The 22,648-nt window shown below is 34.5% G+C and overlaps 1 protein-coding gene across 2 annotated transcripts in view; it reads right to left on the minus strand.

The window, feature by feature from the left end:
• Positions 1-22,648, minus strand: part of SMC4 (structural maintenance of chromosomes 4) — a 36,410-nt gene that overhangs the window by 6,840 nt on the left and 6,922 nt on the right. For both annotated transcript variants that reach the window (XM_059163631.1, XM_059163632.1), the window contains 12 exons: positions 17,578-17,742; positions 17,201-17,328; positions 13,848-13,988; positions 12,967-13,117; positions 11,625-11,789; positions 9,423-9,656; positions 7,340-7,525; positions 5,953-6,114; positions 3,152-3,377; positions 2,992-3,071; positions 2,013-2,165; positions 744-870 (listed from right to left, as the gene is read on the minus strand). In XM_059163631.1, the coding sequence (XP_059019614.1) occupies positions 744-870; positions 2,013-2,165; positions 2,992-3,071; positions 3,152-3,377; positions 5,953-6,114; positions 7,340-7,525; positions 9,423-9,656; positions 11,625-11,789; positions 12,967-13,117; positions 13,848-13,988; positions 17,201-17,328; positions 17,578-17,742 (1,918 nt within the window). The remainder of the gene's footprint in view (positions 1-743; positions 871-2,012; positions 2,166-2,991; positions 3,072-3,151; positions 3,378-5,952; positions 6,115-7,339; positions 7,526-9,422; positions 9,657-11,624; positions 11,790-12,966; positions 13,118-13,847; positions 13,989-17,200; positions 17,329-17,577; positions 17,743-22,648) is intronic.

Genomic DNA, 22,648 nt, shown 5'->3' on the forward strand with positions numbered 1-22,648 from the left:
CTGCTTTAGGGACACCTGGGTGTTTCAGTGGGTTAAGCGTTTGCCTTCAGCTCAGGTCACGATCCCAGTTCTGGCTTTGAATAACGCATATGCGGCTCTTTGCTCAGCAGGGAGAACCTGCCTCTCTCTACCTCCCCCTGGCTCGTGCTCGCTCTCTTTCTCTCTCTGGGCCAAATATATTAAGTATAAGATTAAGAGCATGGGTTCTGGAATCAGACTGCCTTGGTCCTCAATTCCTCTATCACCACATGCTGTATGACCTTAGGCAAATTATATGAACGATTCTGGGGTGCCTAGATGTGTCACTTGGTTAAGTGACTGCCTTGAGCTCAGGTCATGATCCTGGAGTCCCAGGATGGAGTCCCACATCAGGCTCCCTGCTTGGCAGGGAGTCTGCTTCTCCCTCTGAACCCTCCCTCTTCTCATGCTTGCTCACTCTGTCAAATAAATAAATAAAATCTTAAAAAAACCCAAAAAACCAAAAACCAACCATAATCCATTCTGTGCTTAAGTTTTCTTATCAAATGAAGTACTTAACAGTACTTAGTTTATAACCTTTTAAGAACAAAACAATAGAAACCATGAAACGGAGACGTGACTTGCACAGAAGTATGTGACTGCTATTTTTATTCTATAAACTGCTACATTAAACACTTCAAACATTAAAAGCTTATTTTTAACAATCTCAAAAAAAAAAAAAAAAAAAAAAGCACGTATGAGCAAGCAAATATCTTTAAACATACCTGTTTTGAAAACACTAACATTTTCTTCTAGTAATTTCTGCTTTTTTTTGTCAGGAGCTGTAGCAAGTACATTAGCTTCAAGTTCCTTAACTTGGACATTCAAATATTCTTCTTGCTCTGATAAACGCTACAGAAATGTTTTAACATTATGTCAATATTTTAACTAATAACATTTGCCTTAAATAGTTTAAAAGAAATAAAGACACTTAAAATCTTTAAGAAAATACTAACAGTAAAAGGGCAGAAAACATGAACAATATAAAACATGAAAATGGCAAACACAGGAAATTTGTAATTCATCACAAAGACGAGTTAAAATGCCATGTTTTAGGTGCAGATTAGCAAACTTAAAATATATGGAGACTACACCTAGTGTTCAGGCTTGGAAAAACAATTACCTGTATGTTACTTAAAGTTAAACGAATCAGAACCATCTTTTTGAGAACAATTTTATATTATACAATAATGCCTGAAACACTGTACCCATAGTGGGTAATAATTTTAGGAATCTAACCTAATAATTGGACGAATATATAAAGATATACCTAAAAAGCGTTATTTATTTTGAAGATTTTAAGTAATTGTTAGACCCAACCTGGGGCTTGAACTCACAACCCTGAGATCAAGAGTCTCAGGTTCCACTGACTGAGCCAGTGAGGTGCACCTGTCAAGGGTATTTTAAACACAGCAATATTCATTACATGGAAAAGATTTATCAAATTGTGATACAAACGAAATGCTCAAATGCAGCTGTAAACAAAGTAAATTTATACTGGTTTGGAAAGAAAACCACAATTTACTATGAAAAGTTAGTATGACTCATTAAAAATCTATGTATATATCCACATCTACCATAAACAAACACAAAGACTAAATATATTAAAAGGATATACATAAAAATTAAGTGTGATAATCTGTATATTTTCTGCAAACCACTTTTTTTTTTTTTTTTAAAATAGTGGGTACGCACTGCTTTTCATAATTAAAAAGCACTCTTCTTTGAAAAGAGAATGAACATAAAGGCTTACATAGATGTTAAAGGAAGACTCCATTAAGTATAAATGGAAGCCAAGAATAGCTGTGGTTAGAGCAAAACTGCAACAGGGCATTTATCCATTAGTACTAAGGGAAATGAAATCAAGACACAGGATTTCCATCTAGAGACCCACTCTCCTCCCTTGTATTCTAAAATTATAAGCAAACAACGAAATGCTTCTGCCAAATGTTACTGAATTCCAACAGTTTTAGCTAATATTGACAAAAGAGTACCTGGATGCTTGCAGTAAATTTTTCTAGGGTATTCCTCATTTCTTGTTCATTATGCCTTAACTCAACTACTGCTTCTTCCAGTTGTACTTTTTGCTCCTGGATTTGCATTGCTTTTTGAGAGTCTCTCTGCAACTGTGATTCCATCCTATTTACCTACAAAGAATACCAGAGAAATAAGTTTACTCCATGAGTCATTTCAGAGTAGCAGCCAAAATCAACCAACGAATGAAGAAAACTGAAACTTGTGATTTTAAAGACTAGAATAAAACAAAAAATCCAGTTCCAATTCACAATCCGAAAGCTTAGGAGACGGTCGAACTGATTTCTGTATCACATTTTAAGTGCTGTATAGTTACCTATTACACCATGAAAATTTTTAAGTGGAAGCATAGCAACTATTTCAAAATATGAGAAAAACAAACAAATAAAACCCAAGATACACCTTTTTGGAAAAAGGTCGGTATCCAGGACATTGAAATTTATGTTTTTAAGGAATAAAAAAGTATAGTGTTCCAAGGGGATGATGGAACACAGAAGTTTTTTCTAGACATTTTAACATTCTCATATACTTCTGGTCATGTTAAAACAGTCTGAAATAAAATCTGAAAATATGCATCAGAAGTCTTTGCTATAGTTAAATTTTTTTGAAATAGAAAAAACAATTACACACTGCAACAATAATTATATGTGGAAAAACATTAAATGTCAAATGAGTGGTTAAATTATGAAATATCCATATGATCCAAATGTAATACTAGAAAGATACATATGTGGAGCATATATTTTCTAATTAACATGTTTTATTTTTAGAGCTTTAGAGGGTTTTATATTTTAAAAAATTCCCAAAGCTTATGTCATTTATACAAAATTCAATCTGTTAACTTAAAATTTGAGTACGCTTAGACTGAATTTTATAGTATGTATGTTACATATCAATAAGCTTAAATAAAGGTCTGACTGTAATTTTATATATGCTGACCTCTTCTTCCGAGATTTCGACAACAACTGATGAACCCATCCTTCCTTTCATTACTTTGCTTCCACCACCAGTCATTGTACCTATAGAACAGAAGTAGACTTAGTTGTCTCCCCAAACAAGATTAAATAAACTCAATGCCAGGAAAAAAAATGATTATTACCTGACTGTTCTATGATTTGCCCCTGTAATGTCACCACTCTCCATCTTCTATCTTTTTGATATGCTACTCTTGTGGCTTGGTCTAAATTGTCAGCAACTAAGGTATCCCGTAAAGCAAAGTAAAAAGCCTGGCGAATTTTCTCATCTTTTACTTTTACTAAATCAAATAACCGAGGAGTATTTTCAGGAGTTTGAATTTTGGTCATTTTATTTGCCCACACTGTCATCTAAAAGTTAAAAAAAAAAAAAAAAAAAAAAAAGTATCATTTATGTAAATAATATACATATATTTGTATCAGGTAAGATCATGTATACAAGGTTCTGAGTATCTGCATAACTGAATATTATTCTACTATTATTGGAAAAGAGTTACTGTAAAATTCTATTCACCGATGATATATAAAATCTTATGGAACACACACACACGAAACTATTAAACCTAGTATTTCAACAAATCAATATACAAAAATTAATTGTATTTCTATACACCAGTAATGAATAACCTAAAAATGAGATTTAAAAATTCCATTTGTAAGGTCATATTAAAGAGAGAAAACCTCCAAAATAGGAATTTAACAACAACAAAAAAAAACAAAGAAAAACTGTATAGTAAAGGCTATAAAATATTATGGTATAGATTCAGACCTAAAAAAAATGGAAGACATCCCCAGTTCCTGGACTGTAAAGGTTTAAAATTATTAAGACGGCAATACTACACAAATTGATCTACCGTTCAATGCAACCTGCATCAAAATCCCAGTTACCTTCTCCCCCCCACCCTGAAACTGACAAAATTCATATGGAAATTATAGGGACTCAGAATAGCCAAAACAATCTTGATATCAAAGAACAAAATTCGGGGTGCCTCGGAGGCTCAGTTGGTTAAGAATCCAACTCTTGATCTAAGGGTTGTGAGTTCCAGCCTTGCATTAGGCTCCATGCTGGAGGTGGAGCCTACTTAAGAAAGAAACAAAGGGGCGCCTGGGTGGCTCAGTTGGTTGAGTGACTGCCTTCGGTTCAGGTCATGATCCCGGAGTCCTGGGATTGAGTCCCACATCAGGCTCCCAGCTCCGTGGGGAGTCTGCTTCTCTCTCTGACCTCCCCTCTCATATGCTCTCTCTCTCTCAAATAAATAAATAAATAAACAAAGAAAGAAAGAAAGAAACAAAGGAACAAAATTAGAGGACTCCTGATTTCAAACTTTTTTTTTTTACAAAACTATAGTAATTAAGACAGTGTGGTCCTAATGCAAGGACAGACATACAGATAAATGAAGAGTCCAAAAATAAACCCTTACATTTATGGTCAGTTGATTTTTGACAAGGATGTCAAGTAAATTCAGTGGGGAAAGAATAGTCTTTCCAACAAATGGTGCTGGAACAACTGGACATCCACATACAAGAGTAGAGTTAGACCCTTTAACACAGTATTATAAAATTAAAATGGATTAAAAACCTAAATGTAAAAACTAAAGCTATAAAACTCACAGAAGAAAACAGAAGGTCAACCACCATGCCCTTGGATTAGTAGTAGTTTTAGGTATGACACACAAAACACAAGAATCCATATTAAAAATTTATCAAAATTTTTAAAAATTATGCTTCAGAAGAAACCATCAAGAAAGTGAAGACAACCTACAGAATGGGAGAAAACCTTTGCAAATCATACATCTGACAAGAGATTTGGACCCAAAATACAGAAAGACTCTTACAACTTAGTAAGACAAATATACCAGTGAACAAATGGGCAAAGGATTTGAATAGTTCTCCAAAGAAGATAAATAAGCACATGAAAAAATATTAACATTAAGCAATCAGGAAATGCAAATCAAAACACAAAGAGAGGGGTGACTGGGTGGCGCAGTGTTCAATTCTTGCTCTCAGTTCAGGTTTTGATCTCCGAGTCGGGAGTTCAAGCCCCATGTTTGGGCTTCATACAGGGTATGGAGACTATTAAATAAACTGAAAGCTTTATACATTATGGGTAGTACATGGTACAGCAGCAGTGGGAAATTTGTAAGTTCCTCAAAAAGTTAAACAGTTAACAAATAACCCAGCAATTCTAATCCTAGGTATTAACCAAAGAGCTAAAAACATGGGTCTGCACAAAAATCTGCATATGAATGTTCATGGCAGCATTACCCATAAAGTCAAAACATGGAAAAAACACAAATGTTCATCACTGATGAATGGATGAACAAAAGGTGGCACATCCACAGCTTGGCAATAAAAAGGAACGAACTGTTGATGTATCCTACAACATGGATAAATTTTGAAAACCTAAACTAAACCACACACAAAAACCTATATATTGAATGATTCCATTTATACAAAACACCCAGAATGGGTAAATAAAAAAGCAGATTTTAAGTTGTGGGGGGTGGGTAACTATGAATGAGTAGATTTTTTTTTTTTGGAGAGAGGAAAATATCCTGGAATTAGTGGTCATGGTTTAACAACCTTGTAAGTACACAAAAACCCACTGAACTCTATACTTTAAAATGGTAAATTTTATGATATGTGAATTTTATCGCCATAAAAGGTTTTCGGTTTTGTTTTTTTAAAAGTAGTTACTGACAATGGAAATTAAAAAGAGTTACCAGTCACTCTAATATTGGAATATATATTCATTACAAGGTTTTTTCCTATAACCATATGTCCCTAGGGCCTAAAATAATCCTCAAAATATTTCCGGTGTTCACTAAATAACTATAAAGAAAACTAGGGTTCAAAAACCAAAAAGTAGTTTTCACTTTAAAATTAAATTATAGGTAATTATAGGTAGCTTATTATGAATACCCACCTTATCCAAACCTATAAAGGTTGCAACTCCAATATTTTGTCTTTTAAGGAAGTTCACACAATCTTGGGCTGTATCAATAGAATCAACAACAATGTAGTCTAATGCATGACAACAGGAGGAAATAGCAACATCATATTTTTCATCAATTGCTCCTAAATCCCCCTAATAATTAAGAGGAAGGGAAAAATTCAATGCATAATCAGTAGGAAATTAGGCACAGGATCATCACAATTTCTACAGACCTTTCATTACTTTAACTTGAAAAACTACTTATGTATGGTATAAATATAAAAAGGGTACACAATGAAAAATATGTGTTCTTCTCAACCTTCCCCTTCTGCAAAATCAATTAGTTTTTAATGTACCTTCAAAAAAATTTAGATATGCAGAATTTGAATTTTTAATGAACACAAATGAAAAGCACTGTTTGTTGCATGAAAATAATGTGAAGAGTTTAAAATCTTTCAACCTTAAAAGTACTATGGCATAAACTAAATGCTAAAATAATAACATTTTTAATTATTGAAAGCCAGCTAAGATTATTTAAGTCCTGATGAAACACATTTGCCTACATATCTATTAATCAGCCATTAAGCAGCGTCCACAGACTAGACTTTTCCATGAGAACAAAAGAATAGAATCAGATTATCTCCCAAGAAAATCAGGTGGAAGTCACCTGACACAAAGACATGGAAGTAACCACGCTAGGTAATTTTCATTTGCCCTTATGAATCATTCTTTTTCTGCTTACTTCTCTGGAAGGTTGACTCAGGAACTGCACTAATTGGTACCCTTAGTTCTCTAGCTTTAGAGAATGTGAGGTATCAGCTCGAGATGGCATGGTAGAGATGAAAGGGGCTGAAATATTTTCCCCATTCCCTCCTGTCAGCCTCTAGCCATGACTATAGTTCCCTTCCCTCTTCAAGTTCAGGGGCAGTAATGGTCTCCACTACTGCTAATCTGGGTTTCTATATTACCCCTTGTTGATTTCCCTACATTCTAGCCACACCCTTCAGTAAAATGGTATAAAACACAAAATTTATCAAATTCTTGTTTATTAAAAAAAGAATGAAGTGGTTTTGTTAAATTTCCTTATCACAACCACCTAGTTTTTTTCTTGGTAAAAAAATGATAGCTATCTGAAATTAAAAAAGAAAACTTTTAATCCATACCCATAACCCATGAGATAATCCATACTACAAAAGAATTTGATCAAGCCTAAAGAGCAAAGTGTTTAAAAATCAATGTCTTTTAAAACTAAAATAAATGTTATTTCATGTACAATAACTTAGCATTACAATATCTTAGCATTCTTTAAGTCAAAGGAAGAAAATTATTTACAATTGTCTTTAAGAAATATAGTCATTGCCAAATAAATCTACTTTACCAATCTTCCATATATTCCTGGAATCCTGCCAGATTTTTTTTCTTGAATTATTGCATCAAGGACTTTCCCCCTACTTCGATTCATTGCTAAGGAACTCTTTGCTTCTTCAACTTTTTGAAAAAGATCACGAACCAAACTTTTAAATTTTATTTCTTCTTGTGTAAGTTTTTGAAGTTCTTTTTCTTTCTAAAAGTATAAAGTGAAGAAAATGAATCCTAGAAGCATATGCCCAACCACAGCACAGAATTAGTTGTAATGCCTCATAAAAAAAAGGAAAGACCAATAATAATCACTTGAACCAGAACTAAACTTCCATCTTGCAACTGTTGAGGCTAGGTTTGAAAATATGGATCAGTTTTCATTTTAAAGGAACATAAAATTATTTGAGTGAATAATAAGGAACGTGAGTGTAGTATGGTTCTGGTAGTACACTGACTGACAGAATTAGTTGAGCTATGGCTGTGGAAATCCCAGCTTGGCACCACACAGCTATGCAAAAGTGTGTCTTAATTCTTTAAAAAATTATTTTATATATTTGAGAGTGAGAGAGAAACCATGAGAAAGGGGAGGGTCAGAGGGAGAGGCAGACTCCCCACTGAGCAGACAGCCCAATGTGGGACTCAGTCCTGGAATTCCAGGATCATGACCTGAGCGGAAGGCAGACACTTAACCGACTGAGCCACCCAGGTGCCCCAGTGTATCTTAATTTTTAATGTCCGCACTAATTAAAAATGGACCTTGGTACAGCACCCAGAATACAGGTTAGTGGACAGGACTATGGTTATATACTGTGCTTTGCATTCTAAATAATGACAGATTTTTATATTTATTTTATTTATATATATATATATATATATATATATATATATATATATATAGTTTGTTTGTTTGTTTTTAAAAAACCACAGCCCTTTAAAAAAAGATTATTTTAGAGAGGGAGAACATGTCCCATGAATGGCCGGGGCGGGGGGTGGTGGTGGGTAGGACAGAGGGAGAGAATCTTCAAGCAGACTGCCTGCTGAGTGTGGATCTCCCCCTCCCACTTGCGATTCTATGCCATGATCCATGAGATCACAACTGAGCTGATACCAAGAGTTGGATGCCCAACTGACTGAGCCCATCCAACTGCCCCCAAAATGCAGTTTTGAAAGGGAACATGGTAAATGAACAGTACTACTGCTACAAAAATGTCAGGCTGCCAACAAGAGGAACCATACACATGGATACAAAACCCCAATCTCTGTTTCTCAATCTCTTAAGTTAGAGCAGCCACTTTTTCCCTGACATTCTCCCTATCTCCCGGCTTTAAAAATATTACCTCTATTATTAGTCATGGTGTCAAGTAAAAGCTTAAGTTATAAACATTAATTTATCCCCAAATAAAATGAATCACCAACAAGACAGAAGTGGTCACTGGATATAATTCTACATTTTAATTCTAACTGGCCATGAAATTCCCTGATGACCAAATGGTGTACATTTACTAAAATAAAAAGGTTTTCAGTATAATTCAACTTCAAACAGCATTTTGTATTGCCATCTTACCCAATGAGGGTCTCCAAATTAAAGCTGTGAAATTCCTTAGAGACCTAGTTCACTCAAGGATAAGGAGGGGAACCTAATAAAGAGCTAAGATAGATATCTTAATTTGTTTAAAACAGTATACAGTCCCAACGACGACAACAAAACTATATCCTTAAGTTCAAAATCAGAAAAAAATACTAAAATATATATAAGAATGAATATAGAAACCATCTATTTAGGTTTTTCATTTACCCCTGCGAAAGTGGTCTACATTTAGATTTAGGGAAACACAAACTTCCTTTTATTTCTGTGGGAAATAATGGTGGCAGTGGCAGTGTTATCTATTGTTTGACAATTCTGGGGAGAATATAGTTCCTTGATAGACTCAATTCACAACTAACTCCATTCTTTTGGGGAAGATTACAGTAAATGAAAAAAGTAAATCTAAATATATCAGTCACTTCAGATGTTTAAATTAGAAAATATATATATAATGTATGAATTGATAACAAGGGTTGATAAAAAATATTTCAGATGAAATACAGAAGCGAAGATTTACCTCCTTTAATTCCAGTTCAGACTGAGGGAGTCTTGCTTCTATTTCTCTGATTGCAGCTTTCCTCTCTTTGAGAGTCTCAGAAGCTGTAATTAGAGCTTCCTTGGCCTTACTTAATTGAGACACTGCAGTATTATGACGACTGAGATAGATATCAAGTTCTGATTGGGCAACATCCATCTTTGAACGAGCTTCATTTACCAATTTGCTGAAACCCATAAGTTCTTTCTCTCGACTCTGTTAAAATATGATGGACTCCATTAAATCCGAAATACATTTTCAAAGCTAAGCTGAAATGGAAACCATACATGTTGACTTCGCCTTTAGAGATTCTATAAACATAATACAAAAAAATAATTTTTACAGTTGGAATTAGACTAGTAGTTTTTGCCTAGTGGCCAATGTTCACTATACATAAAGTCTCTTCCCAACTAATTTCACAAGGGCTTAATGGACTAGATGTAAATATGCTCATTGTGAAGATTAAAACAACAAAAAAAGAGTGGTCCAAAGAAAAACCCAAGTCTAAACTCTAGATCCATGGTCTTTCTACACTACTTTATCTCAAATGGTAATAAGGTATAAGGACTATTGAGCAGTAAGTTTCCTCAAGTATATTTATATTGAGAATCTTTGTAAATTTTAGAGGGTAGGCCAGGTAATCCTCAATACCAGTGATTATTTGACAAGTGAACAGAAATTATGGGCTACTATAACTGACTGTGTAGAAAGGATCTATATATTAGAATAATGGCAAATGAAAGGCCCTTACAAAAAGCTCAATCCTTCCCTTTCACACATAAGGGAAAAGGCCCAGGACCATGGGTTATGTGCGAAGTCATCAGATCATCAGTTTAAATGTTTGATGGTGAAAATCATGCACACTAACATATATACACACTGCTCATGATGTTCTAGGCCTATTATGAATGTTATGTATGAATTCTTTAACATAATGATTTCATGATGTACTATCAATGTTCATTTTGAAGAAAATGAGATCAATTTAAATACTTTGCTCCAAGTCATACAATCAGTCTTAAATGGTAGAACCTCTATTTTCAGCTACTATATTATGTTGAGGAATGAAGAAACTTGGATGTATGTCCTGGCTTTGTCATTAACCCACGGTGCCAAGACACAGAGAAATACTCAATATGCATTAGATGAGCAATTGTGAAAATCTGTACCCATAAAGTACTATATCATAAAAGCTACTGCATTATCTACTGCCATTTTAACACTTTGGCATCCTACTTGTAAAAGTTTGTAGTGCAGCATTAGAACATGCCTCTATTCTAAAACAGAATCTACTAAATCTTTAATTAAAAAAAAAAACAAAACCCAAGAAAACTTTACAGAGATATACAAAGTTTGTACAGAAGTCTATAACTTATGTATGTAAGCCTTACATATCTATATGAATTTACTATATAACATAAGTCAATTCAACTCAATTACTAATTTCTACTCAGTTTTGTCAAATGTTGTGAATATAAACAAAGACAGCTAAACTCTGTGCTTTATATATACTCTTCTTGGGCAGATAAGATATCAATATGACCACCTCACTCTCATTAATAAGGTGCAAAATAGCTAATGTTTATTATTTATAGGTACTTTATGTGAGAATATGTACATTTTATTTTCACGAAGATTCACAAGATGGTTAGTATTTTCTTCCATTCTGAGAAGAGCACTTGGAGACATAACCCATGCAAGATCAGAGATAATAAATGAATGAAGTAGGATTTCAACCAAGAACTGACTCAAGGGCCATGGTTTCAAAGTATTATACAAGTGTTACAGGAAAAAAAAAGGTAAGTATCAACCTGTGGGTAGTGTGTTTCCATGTTTTTATAGGTACTAACCTATTAAATTATTTTCTTGGTAACTTAGACGAAAAAGACTATCTGATGAAATTAACAAACTTAAAAGAATGACATATATAACAAAGTATTTAACATCACACATTTCTTGCCATCATCATAAATTCTCATTTAGTTAACTTTTTTAAAAATGGGAAAGTAGAAAACAAAAAGGGAAAAGAGTCTAGGCTGTTTTTAGAAACATTAGATATTAGAAGTCCAAAATTATTCTAGCAGTTCAGTTTTTATTATTATGCAAAAACATTAAGTAAAAAAAAAAAACAAAAAACAAAAAAAAACCTCACCAAAATAAATACCAACAGATAAAGAATCTTACCTCTTTTTCCTTCTGAAGCCCCTGTGTTTCCTGTTTAAGGCTATCCATAACTTCTTTTAATTTGTCTTCTTCTTTCTCTTTTTCCTTCTCTAGAGCACTGTTTCGAGCTGTTGTTTCAGTTATGATCTTCTCACTCTTGGCAGGTATACTTTTAAATTCTTCAACCTAAGATGGTAAAATAAACTTATTGGAGCATATGCCTTTAGACTAATATCATCAATATTTGACTTATTTAAAACTATTTCTCAGGGTCCTCTAAGTCTTTGTGGTTTCCTCTGTAAATCAGACTTGAATTAGCTAGCTTTAGCAAATACTTTAACCATTTATTGCATTTCTGTGTTCTCAGTTTAATAGAAAAGCTAATTCTATGAATTCCTCATTTGTTAAGGAAGAAAATCCTCCCTAGCTGGCCATCAGGTCTTTCTTCCTTCTGCTCCATTTCCAGGCTGTAATTACCCTTTTTCACCAATTAATACACTCAGAATATATGGAATTCCCAGACTGTCCCTCACAGAATATTGCAATTTACCATAGATTACTTTTATACCCCTGGCCTCCCTGAAATCTTAAAATCTTTCATGATACCCTTCCAAAGTTACCATGTAGGACTAATACCTTATTCCATTAATACCTTTTGATAATAACCATTTACTGACATATTTTGACTAAAAGCTAATACTCCTCTAAGTTATAGCTGGCTTAGTTGTAATTTAAGGGTTACTCTCAAATCCATGTTTTTGTTTATCCTGATAACCCAGTAGTAGTTCAGTATTTCCCAAAATGATGATCCTCAAACACTGAGTTATTCTCATGCTGAGCATAAAATATTTTGTAAACAAATGTATTTGGAAAAATACAATGAAAGACTTCCAACTGATTATTAGGGACTCCTAAAAAACTGCTTCAAACTTCAGTGTTTTTAAAAAGTTTTAGAACAGCTACTCAGCTCCTTGTAGATTTTGAGTTTCCCTTCTCTTCTTTTCAAGAGGGAACTCCTACTCTGATATTTTCAACTTGATTTTTGTTGGAGGTAGGTAATATTTTTATAAGTCCAAAATATATAACAAAAACATCTCTTTAAACTGTTACCCTAAGAAAAAGAAAACTATTTTGTGATTAAATAGAACTGCTATTTTGGTAACTATTTCCCTAATAGTGTATGCCACAGAAAAATAAGCTCTAAACTCAAAGCCAATGAATGCTATGATTTACTTTTAGAGAAAAAAAATCCTGAAACAGTTATTATTCGGAATCCCAACTCATTCTCTTAAAAATAAGGTCTGGTACATCTACGAAAAATATTGAAAATTAGATCTGATATTCAGATTCTTTGAAAACCTACCTTTTCTTTGTCTTTCTGAAGTTGTTTCTCCAGTTTCTTGGCTTTACTTGAAGCATGTTTTAATTTTTCCTGAACTTGAACATCTTCCAAATCCAGCTGTGTAAATTTTTCTTTGTTTTCCTCAATAAATTTTGTTATTTTATTCAGTTTCCTAGCAAGGAAAGAGAATTATGTCACTATTCTGGATATTCATTTAAAGCCATGTTATATGCCCTGCTGGGACACTGCTACTGTAAACATGTCCAGACTCATACGAGGTGGAAGATCCTACAGCAATCCATTTTCAAACTGTACCTCCCACTTAATTTGAAGGAGCCATTAAGATAGGATTATGAGAGCTGCTTTGCCCTTCTAAGCTAGCTAGGAAATACATTTTCCAGTGACTATAATGTCAAGGTATAGAAAAAGTTAACCATAAACGTAGGTGAAGTTCATTTTAAAGGAAAAAAAAATCACATGGGTAAGAGATACTGGTGTTACCAAATACCAACAGAGAAAGATCATGATAAAATTAAAAAAAAAAAAAAAAAATCCTATCTAGAGTAACCTAATTCTACCTCAACTAGATTAGTGGACTGTTTTTTCTTTAGACAACTAACGTGTCAGATTAAATGCTTATTTTCACTATGATGGTTTGAGTTGTGTTCTGCCACTGGGGGGCAGCATCCTCTGCTATTTTAATACCAGTGTTGGACATTGAATTTGTAATAATCAATTGGATGCACGGCAATTAAGTTTATTTTCTGTTTGGAAAAGGAAACCATTTTATATGCTGGCAAAAGCATTACACTTATGTGTTGGCAGTAAGATTATGTATGAACACACACTTAAAAACAAGAACTCAACCCAAATTCTTTTAACACTTTCCAAAAGATTATTACTTCTCTACATCTTTTACAGCTTTATTCTTGGCTTTCATTTCATTTGATAGTATACTGCTCTTCTCATTAATTTCTCTGGTATCTTCATGAATTTTTTCCTTTTGAGTTTCCATTTCAGCAATTCGTTTCTGCAGATCATAACTAGAAAGAAAGAAAAAAAAAAAAATCAGAAAACCTAAAATGCCATTTCTAAAACTGTATAACTACTTCTGGTAAAACCAGTTGTTTTTAAAGTATTCTTTTTTTTTTTTTTTTTTTAAAGATTTGAAGAAGAGAGAGAGAGAAAAAATGAGCAGGGGGGAGGGGGAAGACTCCCTACTGAGCAGGGAGACTAATGTGGGCCTCCATCCCAGGACCCTGGGATCAGGACATGAGCTGAAGGCAGATGCTTATCTGACTGAGCCACCCAAGCACCCTGTGTCTAAAGTATATTCTTAGCTGCAGTCAATTTACCATTACTTAGGGCTAGGGGAGGGGGAGAGACAGGGAGCACTAGAGGATAGACCTGAGGGTCAAAGCTAGAATTAAGGACAAAATAGGTTCCATATAGACACAATTAGGCTGGCTATTACATGAATTATATATATATATATAATAATTATATGTATAATCATTATACATATATTACATAATATATATTATTATGAATTATAGAGAATACATATGTAGAATTATTAAGTATGTTAACAAACACTGGTGAACCCATCTCCCAACTAAAAGTAGGATTTTTAAAAGTCAACTCTGAGGACTTCAGGGGTAGGTAGGACAATAGAAAGGTCCTAAGTTCACCTCATCCCAAGGATACAATAGGTAACATCCACATCAGTTTAAACCCAGAAAATGATGAAGACTAGCAGAGCACTCTCCAGAGCTATATGTAAAGAGGCCAGCCACACTGAAAATGGTAGGAAAGGCGGAGACAGGCTTGGGACTACAGAGACCCAAGGCACTATTCTTGGGAGGGAGAGGTGCCACAAGCATTAAAAAAAAGGGAGGGAAAGAGACACATCAAGAATCCCAGGTATGGGGAAGAGGAATCCCTGTAACATTTGGCTTTGAAAACTAGGGGGGCCTAATTATGACAGTTCTGATAATCAGTGGGGTGTCACATCTTAACTTCAAATATCAGCAGGAAGAGAGGAGAGGGTGAGAGGATACGGAAACCGGACCCTTAAAGAGACAGCACAAAAAGCCAGATGGAGCATAGAAGCAGCAGTTTGAAAACTGGGGTTTATGTGAAAGAAATTTATTTACTAATCTCAGAGCAATTGCTGGACTGGAAGGGCAGACAGCTTTAGAAGACTCTTCCAGAAACAAAGGAGCTAGCAGGAGCCATTTCCTTCCTCTATCTCCCAGCCTAGATACACAGATAGCTGCATGAACAAGTGCAATGCCAATACCCTCCACTTATCTTGCTAAGAGCTTGCACCCTCCCCCAATTCTCCTGAAATCCTGCCCCCTCTAATAAAATGCCCTTGGCCAGAGCCCACCCAAAGTGGTGCCATAAGCCTGGCAATGTGCAAGCAGCACAGACAGGAACCAGAACTGCTCCAAAGTGACACCTGCCCTGGGGAGAGGGGAATACTGACTAAACCCCAGCAGTGGGCTGGGAGCAGACACCTGGTCTGGCTGCAGACCCTGCTTACCAATAGAAGCTTCTCAAGGGACAACAGGGAAAGTGTCCTGTAGTTCGGTGCTATTGTATCTCTGGCAAATGCCTAGTCTGATTAAAGTCAAGCTCAAAGTGGCCCCAGACTAACTCACTAATAACAGAGGGAACAAACCTGCCCAAAAGGCAGAGAGAGACTATTGCAGACAACACTGAAGGCAAATGCAGCTTAAGCCACATCAGTGGGGGCACATGCAACAAACACATAACAGATATTCCTGCAGTGGCAAGTTCTGGTGAACAGAAAACACTGCAACGCAGGGCATTATAGCACCTCTTTATGAAGCCACTACTTTCAAGAGCAGAAGACGGACTTTCCTAACACACAGAAAATCAGAGTTGGACAAAATGAGAAAACACAGAAATATGTCTCAAATGAAAGGACAAAAATTGCAAGAGACCTAACAAAATAGAGATAAGCAATATGTCTGATAAAGTAATGGTCATAAAGATCCTAGCTGGAATTATGAGCGGAGGACCTCATTGAGACACTCAACAAAGAAACAAAAAACATAGAAAACCACCAACCAGAGATGAACTCAACAACTCATATTAAAAATACACTAGAAGGAATAAATAGAACAGAAGAAAACAGAAGAAAGGATCAGTGACCTGGAGGACAGGGTAATGGAAAGCAATCAAGTTGAAAAGGAGGAAAAAAATAAAAATGCGGAGTGGGAACTCAGCAACACCATCAAGCGTAATAACATTTGCATTACAGGGATCTCAGAAGAAATGGGGGCAGAAATTTTATCTTAAGAAATAATGCTGAAAAGTTCCCAAATATGGGGAAAGAAAGTAAAAAATAGAATCACTATATGATTCAGTTATTCCACTACTAGAATTTATCCGAAGTATATGAAACCACTAATTTGAAAAGAAATAGGCACCCCTATGTTTACTGCAGCATTTACAACAGCCAGACTATGAAAATAGCCCAAATGTCCATCAAAAGATGAACGGATAAAGATGTGGTACCAGATGCCTGGGTGATGCAGTTGGTTAAATGTCTGCCTTGAACTCAGGTCATAATCCTAGGGTCCTCGGATTGAGACTGTGCTGGGCTCCCTGCGCTGGACGGGAAGGAAAGGGAAGTCTGCGTCTCCCTCCCCTTCTGCCGCCCTGCACATACTCTCCCAAACGCTAAAAAAAAAAAAAAAAAAAAAAAAAAAAAAGGTGGTATATAAACACACAACCATAAGAAAAGAATGAAATCTTAACATTTGTAACATGGATGGATCCAGAAAGTATAATATTAAGTGAAAAAAGTCAGAGAAAGACAAACACCATATGGTTTCACGAGTATGTGGAATTCAAAAAATAAAACAAAAGGATCAAAGAACAAAAGACAAACCAAGAAAAGAGATTCTTAAGTACAGAGAACAAATTGATGGTTACCCAGAGGGAAGGTAGGTGACAGGATGAGCCAAAGAGGCTAAGGGGATTAAAAGTATACTTATGAGTACTAAATGTAAAATTGTTGAATCACTACAGTGTATACCTGAAATTAATATAATATTAGAATTAAAATGAAATAAAAATAATCAACTTTAATAATATGGTAAAAGACCCTAATTTAATGAATTACATAAAAGTTCTTAGAATTTTTTTCTATCTTTTTCTTTACTATAGGAAAGATAGAGCTTAATGTTAGAAATAAGAACTGATAAATTAATGTACTTACATATAATACTGACAGACATGGTTCTTTTTTCTAAATATTTCATTTTCCAAGGTAAGAAATTCAATGGCAATGTTTTTCTCTCCTTCTAAGGCATCCTTTTCCTTTTCCACCAGCTTAACTCTGTTTAACTATAAAAATTTTGTGTGTACAGATTATTCAAGTATGCTTTATATGTATAGCTTCAGTTTCAAATATACCCACATTGGACAAAAACATCAACAATATTAATAAAATATTGAACTTTAGATTTCTTTTTGGCATTTAAATGAGCAATCTAAACAGTAGATTTCTTCAATAATTCTAACTTTAGGATTTGACTCAACAAAACCTATTCAATAAACAGTCTGATTTGCAAGAAAAGTCTACAGAAAACTCACCTTCTCTCCTCTGTGTTCATTTAATATTTCAACTCGCCGACACAAGATTTTAATAGGCTCATTTAGCCGTCCGCAACCAATGATATCTTCTAAGTATTCAAGCATACCCTCATCATGTTCAGTCTGGCCTTTTGGTTTCATCATAGCGATTTGTTCAACTTCACCCTTAAAAAAAAAGTTGTATTACACACTTACTGTCTATGTTTAGCCACATCATCTTAAGTGAGGATCAGAAACAATCAAACCCAACAGTAACCAACAACTAAATGATGTCAATCAGTCGTTCAATGAAATTTAATAAGATATAAATAAAAATGTTTTCTCCACTGGTGTTAGGAGTTTTCACTGTCATAGGTGGTTAATATATATTTGAACTCCCTTACACAAACTCTTACAAAATTACAATATACAGTCACATACATATTAGAGCCAAAGAAAGATTCCCTATCTAAAAAGTTCATTCAATATAAAAAATAAATAAAAGTATTAACTTCTCCATGAAGCAAAACTCAGCAAGAAATTCACATAACCTACAATTACTTTGGCAACATTATCAATTCTTAATAACCTAATTAGAGCTCCTGTTCTGAAACAATGAATTTTCAAAAAGATCCCTCATAGCTCAACTGTAGTAGGAATCTTGTCCCAAGATGGTACGTTATTCAACTTTCTCTATAAACCTGGTGTTGAGTTCCTCAACAAGTGCTGGACTCTATAAGGACATCTCAAATTTAATGCCCTAACTTCCTAAAATCAAGACCATTAAAAAAAAAAAGAAAATTACCTACTTACTACAAGACATCCAAATGACCGAAAACTAAAGGTCATGGTACATATGAATTTGGAAAACTTAATTGCAATTAATATAACCACTTTAAAGTATAATTAAAATTCTTAGATTAGCATTATTTGTATTTATGTAATTTAATTACAAAGGAAAAAAGAAGAAAAATGCACAATCAGTAACCTTCAAGGCTGATTGCCAGGCAGCCACTTAGTTTCATGGTGGAGAAAATTTTGTCTAAACATGCTGAGGCAAAATGCTGCTGCTTTACTTCACAGCACAAGCCTGCTTGTGCTATTACAACAGAAGATGAGGCAAGAAGAAAAAATATATACTACAACTTTATTTCAGCAAAATAACAAGGGTGAAAAAAATCAAGAATACCCATAAAAAGCATACCACTTCCTCAATTTAAATATTCAAAGTATTTATGAATAAATCTCAAAAATCTGGAGTAAATCTTGCCAATGTAATGACAAAGTCATATTTACTAAAAGCTCCCACATAAAAATAAGAAAAAACAAAACAAAACCCAAAACCAAACAAAAACACAAAAAAAAACAACTTTGGGCACTTGGCTGGCTTCGTCTGTAGAGCATGCCACTCTTAATCTCAGGGCTGTGAGTTTAAGCCCCACGTTGGGCATGGAGTCTACTTAAAAACAAAACAAAAAACACAACAAATACCACCCCCCCCCCAACAAACTTAGAAACAGTTCATTTTAAATCTAATCATTTAAAAAAATAACATTTTTGTACACTATCACCTTTCTATAGTTTAACACAACAGAACATTATTATCAAACACAAAGTAAAATGTTATCCAGAGAGCTTGTTATTTTTTTATTTCTCTGTAACCTTCAGTAATGTATAGTGTTTTAACTAAGTGTTTAAAATATGTAGATATTTCGGGCTCTCTGCTCAGCAGAGAGCCTGCTTCCCCCTCTCTCTCTCTGCCTGCCTCTCCATCTACTTGTGATTTCTCTCTGTCAAATAAATAAATAAAATCTTTAAAATATGTAGATATTTATAAAAAACCTTTTATTCTGCTTTCAATATGTTTACAGTATTATGTTTACAGTATTAGCTTTAAGTTTTAGGATTAAACCTGGAATAACATCCAAAGTTTGGGATTACAACAAGCAAACATCAGCCCTTGAGGAAGCATAGAGTCTTATCAAAGTTTTTAAGGAGGCAGGTTTTATCAACAGCAACACTACTCACATTTTGGGCTGGATATTCTTTGTTGTGGGGAGTTTTGCTAGGCATTACAGGATGCTTTGTAGTATCTCTGACCTCTACACACTAGATGCCAGGAGCATACCGCCCCGCCCTCAGCTGTAACAACCCAGTGTCTCCAGACAATGCTCAATATCCCGAGGATAGGGATGTAAAACTACACCCAGCTGAGAATCACTAATTTGAGATAGGACTCTTTTTGGGTTTATATTTAACAAAAAATATCTGACATCTGATAATTTAATATACTGCCTAATTCAATTTGAGTATCTGAACACCTGTTTTAAGAGGATTGAAAAACTAGGCCAAGAGAATTTAAATCTTAGACAAAGGGGCATACGGTATTATTCGAGTAGCTGCTTTTCGGATAGCCAGAAGTTAGGACTCAGTGTAGAAGTTTACACTGACAAAAATATTCCTAAAGGCATTATACTTTTCCTGGCCAAAATTACTCAAGAGATGGAATAATGCTATTAGGAGACTGCCTAACTTTGAGTAAAACATAGTGGCAGCTTCTTTTGGGTTACTTGTTCTTCCCTCCCCAGTTAAAATGATGGCTATATAGCTATGATTTTTTTAATTCTAATAAGGCGGCAGTCTGTTAAAAATAAAAATGCTAAAGTTAAGACAAGGACATTTATGAATCAAAATAGTTCCATTCCAAGTGCCACAAAACATTCAGTTTTAAATTGTTACATGGCACTCTTTCTTTCCCCAGACAGTTATTATTAGATTAGTACTACTGATTCAACAGGCTACTAGAACATTCAGGCCTCCACCTGTCATTTGACTTATTAGAACTACTGTGCAACTCCAGTGACAACCTGGGACTTTTCTTATGGCTCTGTTCCTTGATGTTCTTTGCCTGCTTTACCACCTGCTACTATTTGCTTTCTTCTTTTTCCATTTTACATCATTTCATATATACTGGGAGTTCACAATCTGTGCCTGGAAAACCATTCCCCTACCCCCACTGCTGAAAACATACCTAACCCCATGTGAAATTATACAATATAGTTTTAATTTAGGGCATAAGTTATATGCTCATACATTTCAGAAATGATTCGAAAGCATCAACCTAAATTTAAAGTCACCCATCCATATCAAGGCCCTAAATCACAAATAATGACAGCATGAAAACATAAAAAAATTTCAAGTTGCTCTCATATTAGCATCTGAAGCCAGACAAGCCCTACAGGCCTCCAGGTATCTCTAGCTTCTATACCTTCAGGAGACGGAGTAAGATTTCAAGCCCCCCCCCCCCTTTTGCTGTTCTTTACTACAAACTTTAATTCTATCAGAGACATTAAGCAACTATGTAAAATACCAACTATGGTTTTTAAGAGTAACAGAAATTGCAAACATTATTTCAAAAAAATACTTATAATAACCAAGGGCTTGAACCTTAACTCACTAAAATAGGTGGCAAATCAGGATATTGTGATTCAGTTGCACTATTTTTGATAACTTATTTTATAGAAATAGAAATACACAACTTAAAAATCTAAGAAATAGGTATGATGCTCTTTATTCTTAATTCATACAGAATCCAAATTTTAGCAAGTATGAACCACAAGAAACTCAAGTCCAGAGCTATATTAAAACTTTTTTCCTAAAAAGGCTTGAAGGATTCTTATGATAAATATGGGTGTTTGCATCAAAATTAAATGGCCCCGATTTACTGGGCTCTAAAATTTTCGAAGATTTTATTTGAGAGATCACAAGCGCCCACACACTGGAGCATGGGGAAGAGGTACAGGGTGAGGGAGAGGGACAAGCACAATCCCTGCTGAGCATAGAGCTAGATGCAAGACTGAAGCTCTCCATCTTGAGATCATGACCTGAGGAGAAACCAAGAGTGAAACGCTCAACCAACTGGGCCACCCAGACACTCCTGGGCTTTGAATTTTTATATTGTCTTGATAACCTTTTTATTTTCTCTACTTTCCCCTGTACCATAAATTATTGTCCTTTATATTCTGCTAGTAAATTTTTATTCTAATTTGCTCTTTGTCAGCGTCAGAGGACAACAGACCAAATCACCAAGGTTAGTATCGGCCTAAAATACATACATAAATAGAAAGGATAATGCTTTAGTAGGTAGACAGCTTGATGTCTATTCTGGTTGCTTAGGAGTAGCTTCTTTCACAGCTGAGGCTGTTGAATCAGATACTTTTGGGTAACTGATAAAGCTAAAAAACTCTTGAAATAGCACAGACTAATTTCTACAGCTAAGACTATAACCGAAATAGTTTGTATGACATGCCAGGCTTGGGAAAAATAAACTGGAAAGAAAAAGGAACAATAGATAAACTGGATTAACAAAGGTCTGAGTTACCTATTTCCAAATTACTACCCAAGAAGAAAAAAGTCTTGGTTCTTATTTAAAGTTCTATCTCAGATTTTATAATAATGAAGACAAGAAGTATAGAAAATTGAAAACTTTGACAAAACTAAAATTTCTTTAATAGTTGTAGCTTTTAGGAGTTTACAAAACTGTTCCGGAGACAGCAATCATTAGTGTAATTTTGAACTGCCATAAAAGCATTAAGGTTATCATTCTTTTAACTTTGGAACAAATGTTCCAAAACCAATTAAATCTCATTTATAAGTCAGAGTTACCATGAAATGTTATGGAGACCTAACAAAACCCTACTTATTTGCACCAACAGTTATTACAAGGGGACAAAGGCTTTGAAATTAAGGTAAATATAAATGAGGACATGTACAAACACGAGAAGTACAATGGCCAATTATAATCTAACACTTTTTGAAGGCATGTGTGCATCCCTCTAAGGACAAGAAACAGGGCTTAACCATTTCTGTATCTTTTATATCATTTTCGTACATAGCCTCATCATGTACTCACTTGAATCAACTGATGCAATTTAAAATGGATCCAAATACTAGAAATGTCTACTTCAAAAAACTACTAAATCAATATAAACACTGCAATTTTTTTTTTTTTTTTACTGTTATGGACTTCTAAAATTTAATGGTGTTTAATCTTAAAAATCAATATTCACTTTACCTAATTCAGATTACTTAG

This window comes from Mustela lutreola, chromosome 2, assembly GCF_030435805.1.
Source record: "Mustela lutreola isolate mMusLut2 chromosome 2, mMusLut2.pri, whole genome shotgun sequence".
Classification (NCBI taxonomy): Eukaryota; Metazoa; Chordata; class Mammalia; order Carnivora; family Mustelidae; genus Mustela; species Mustela lutreola.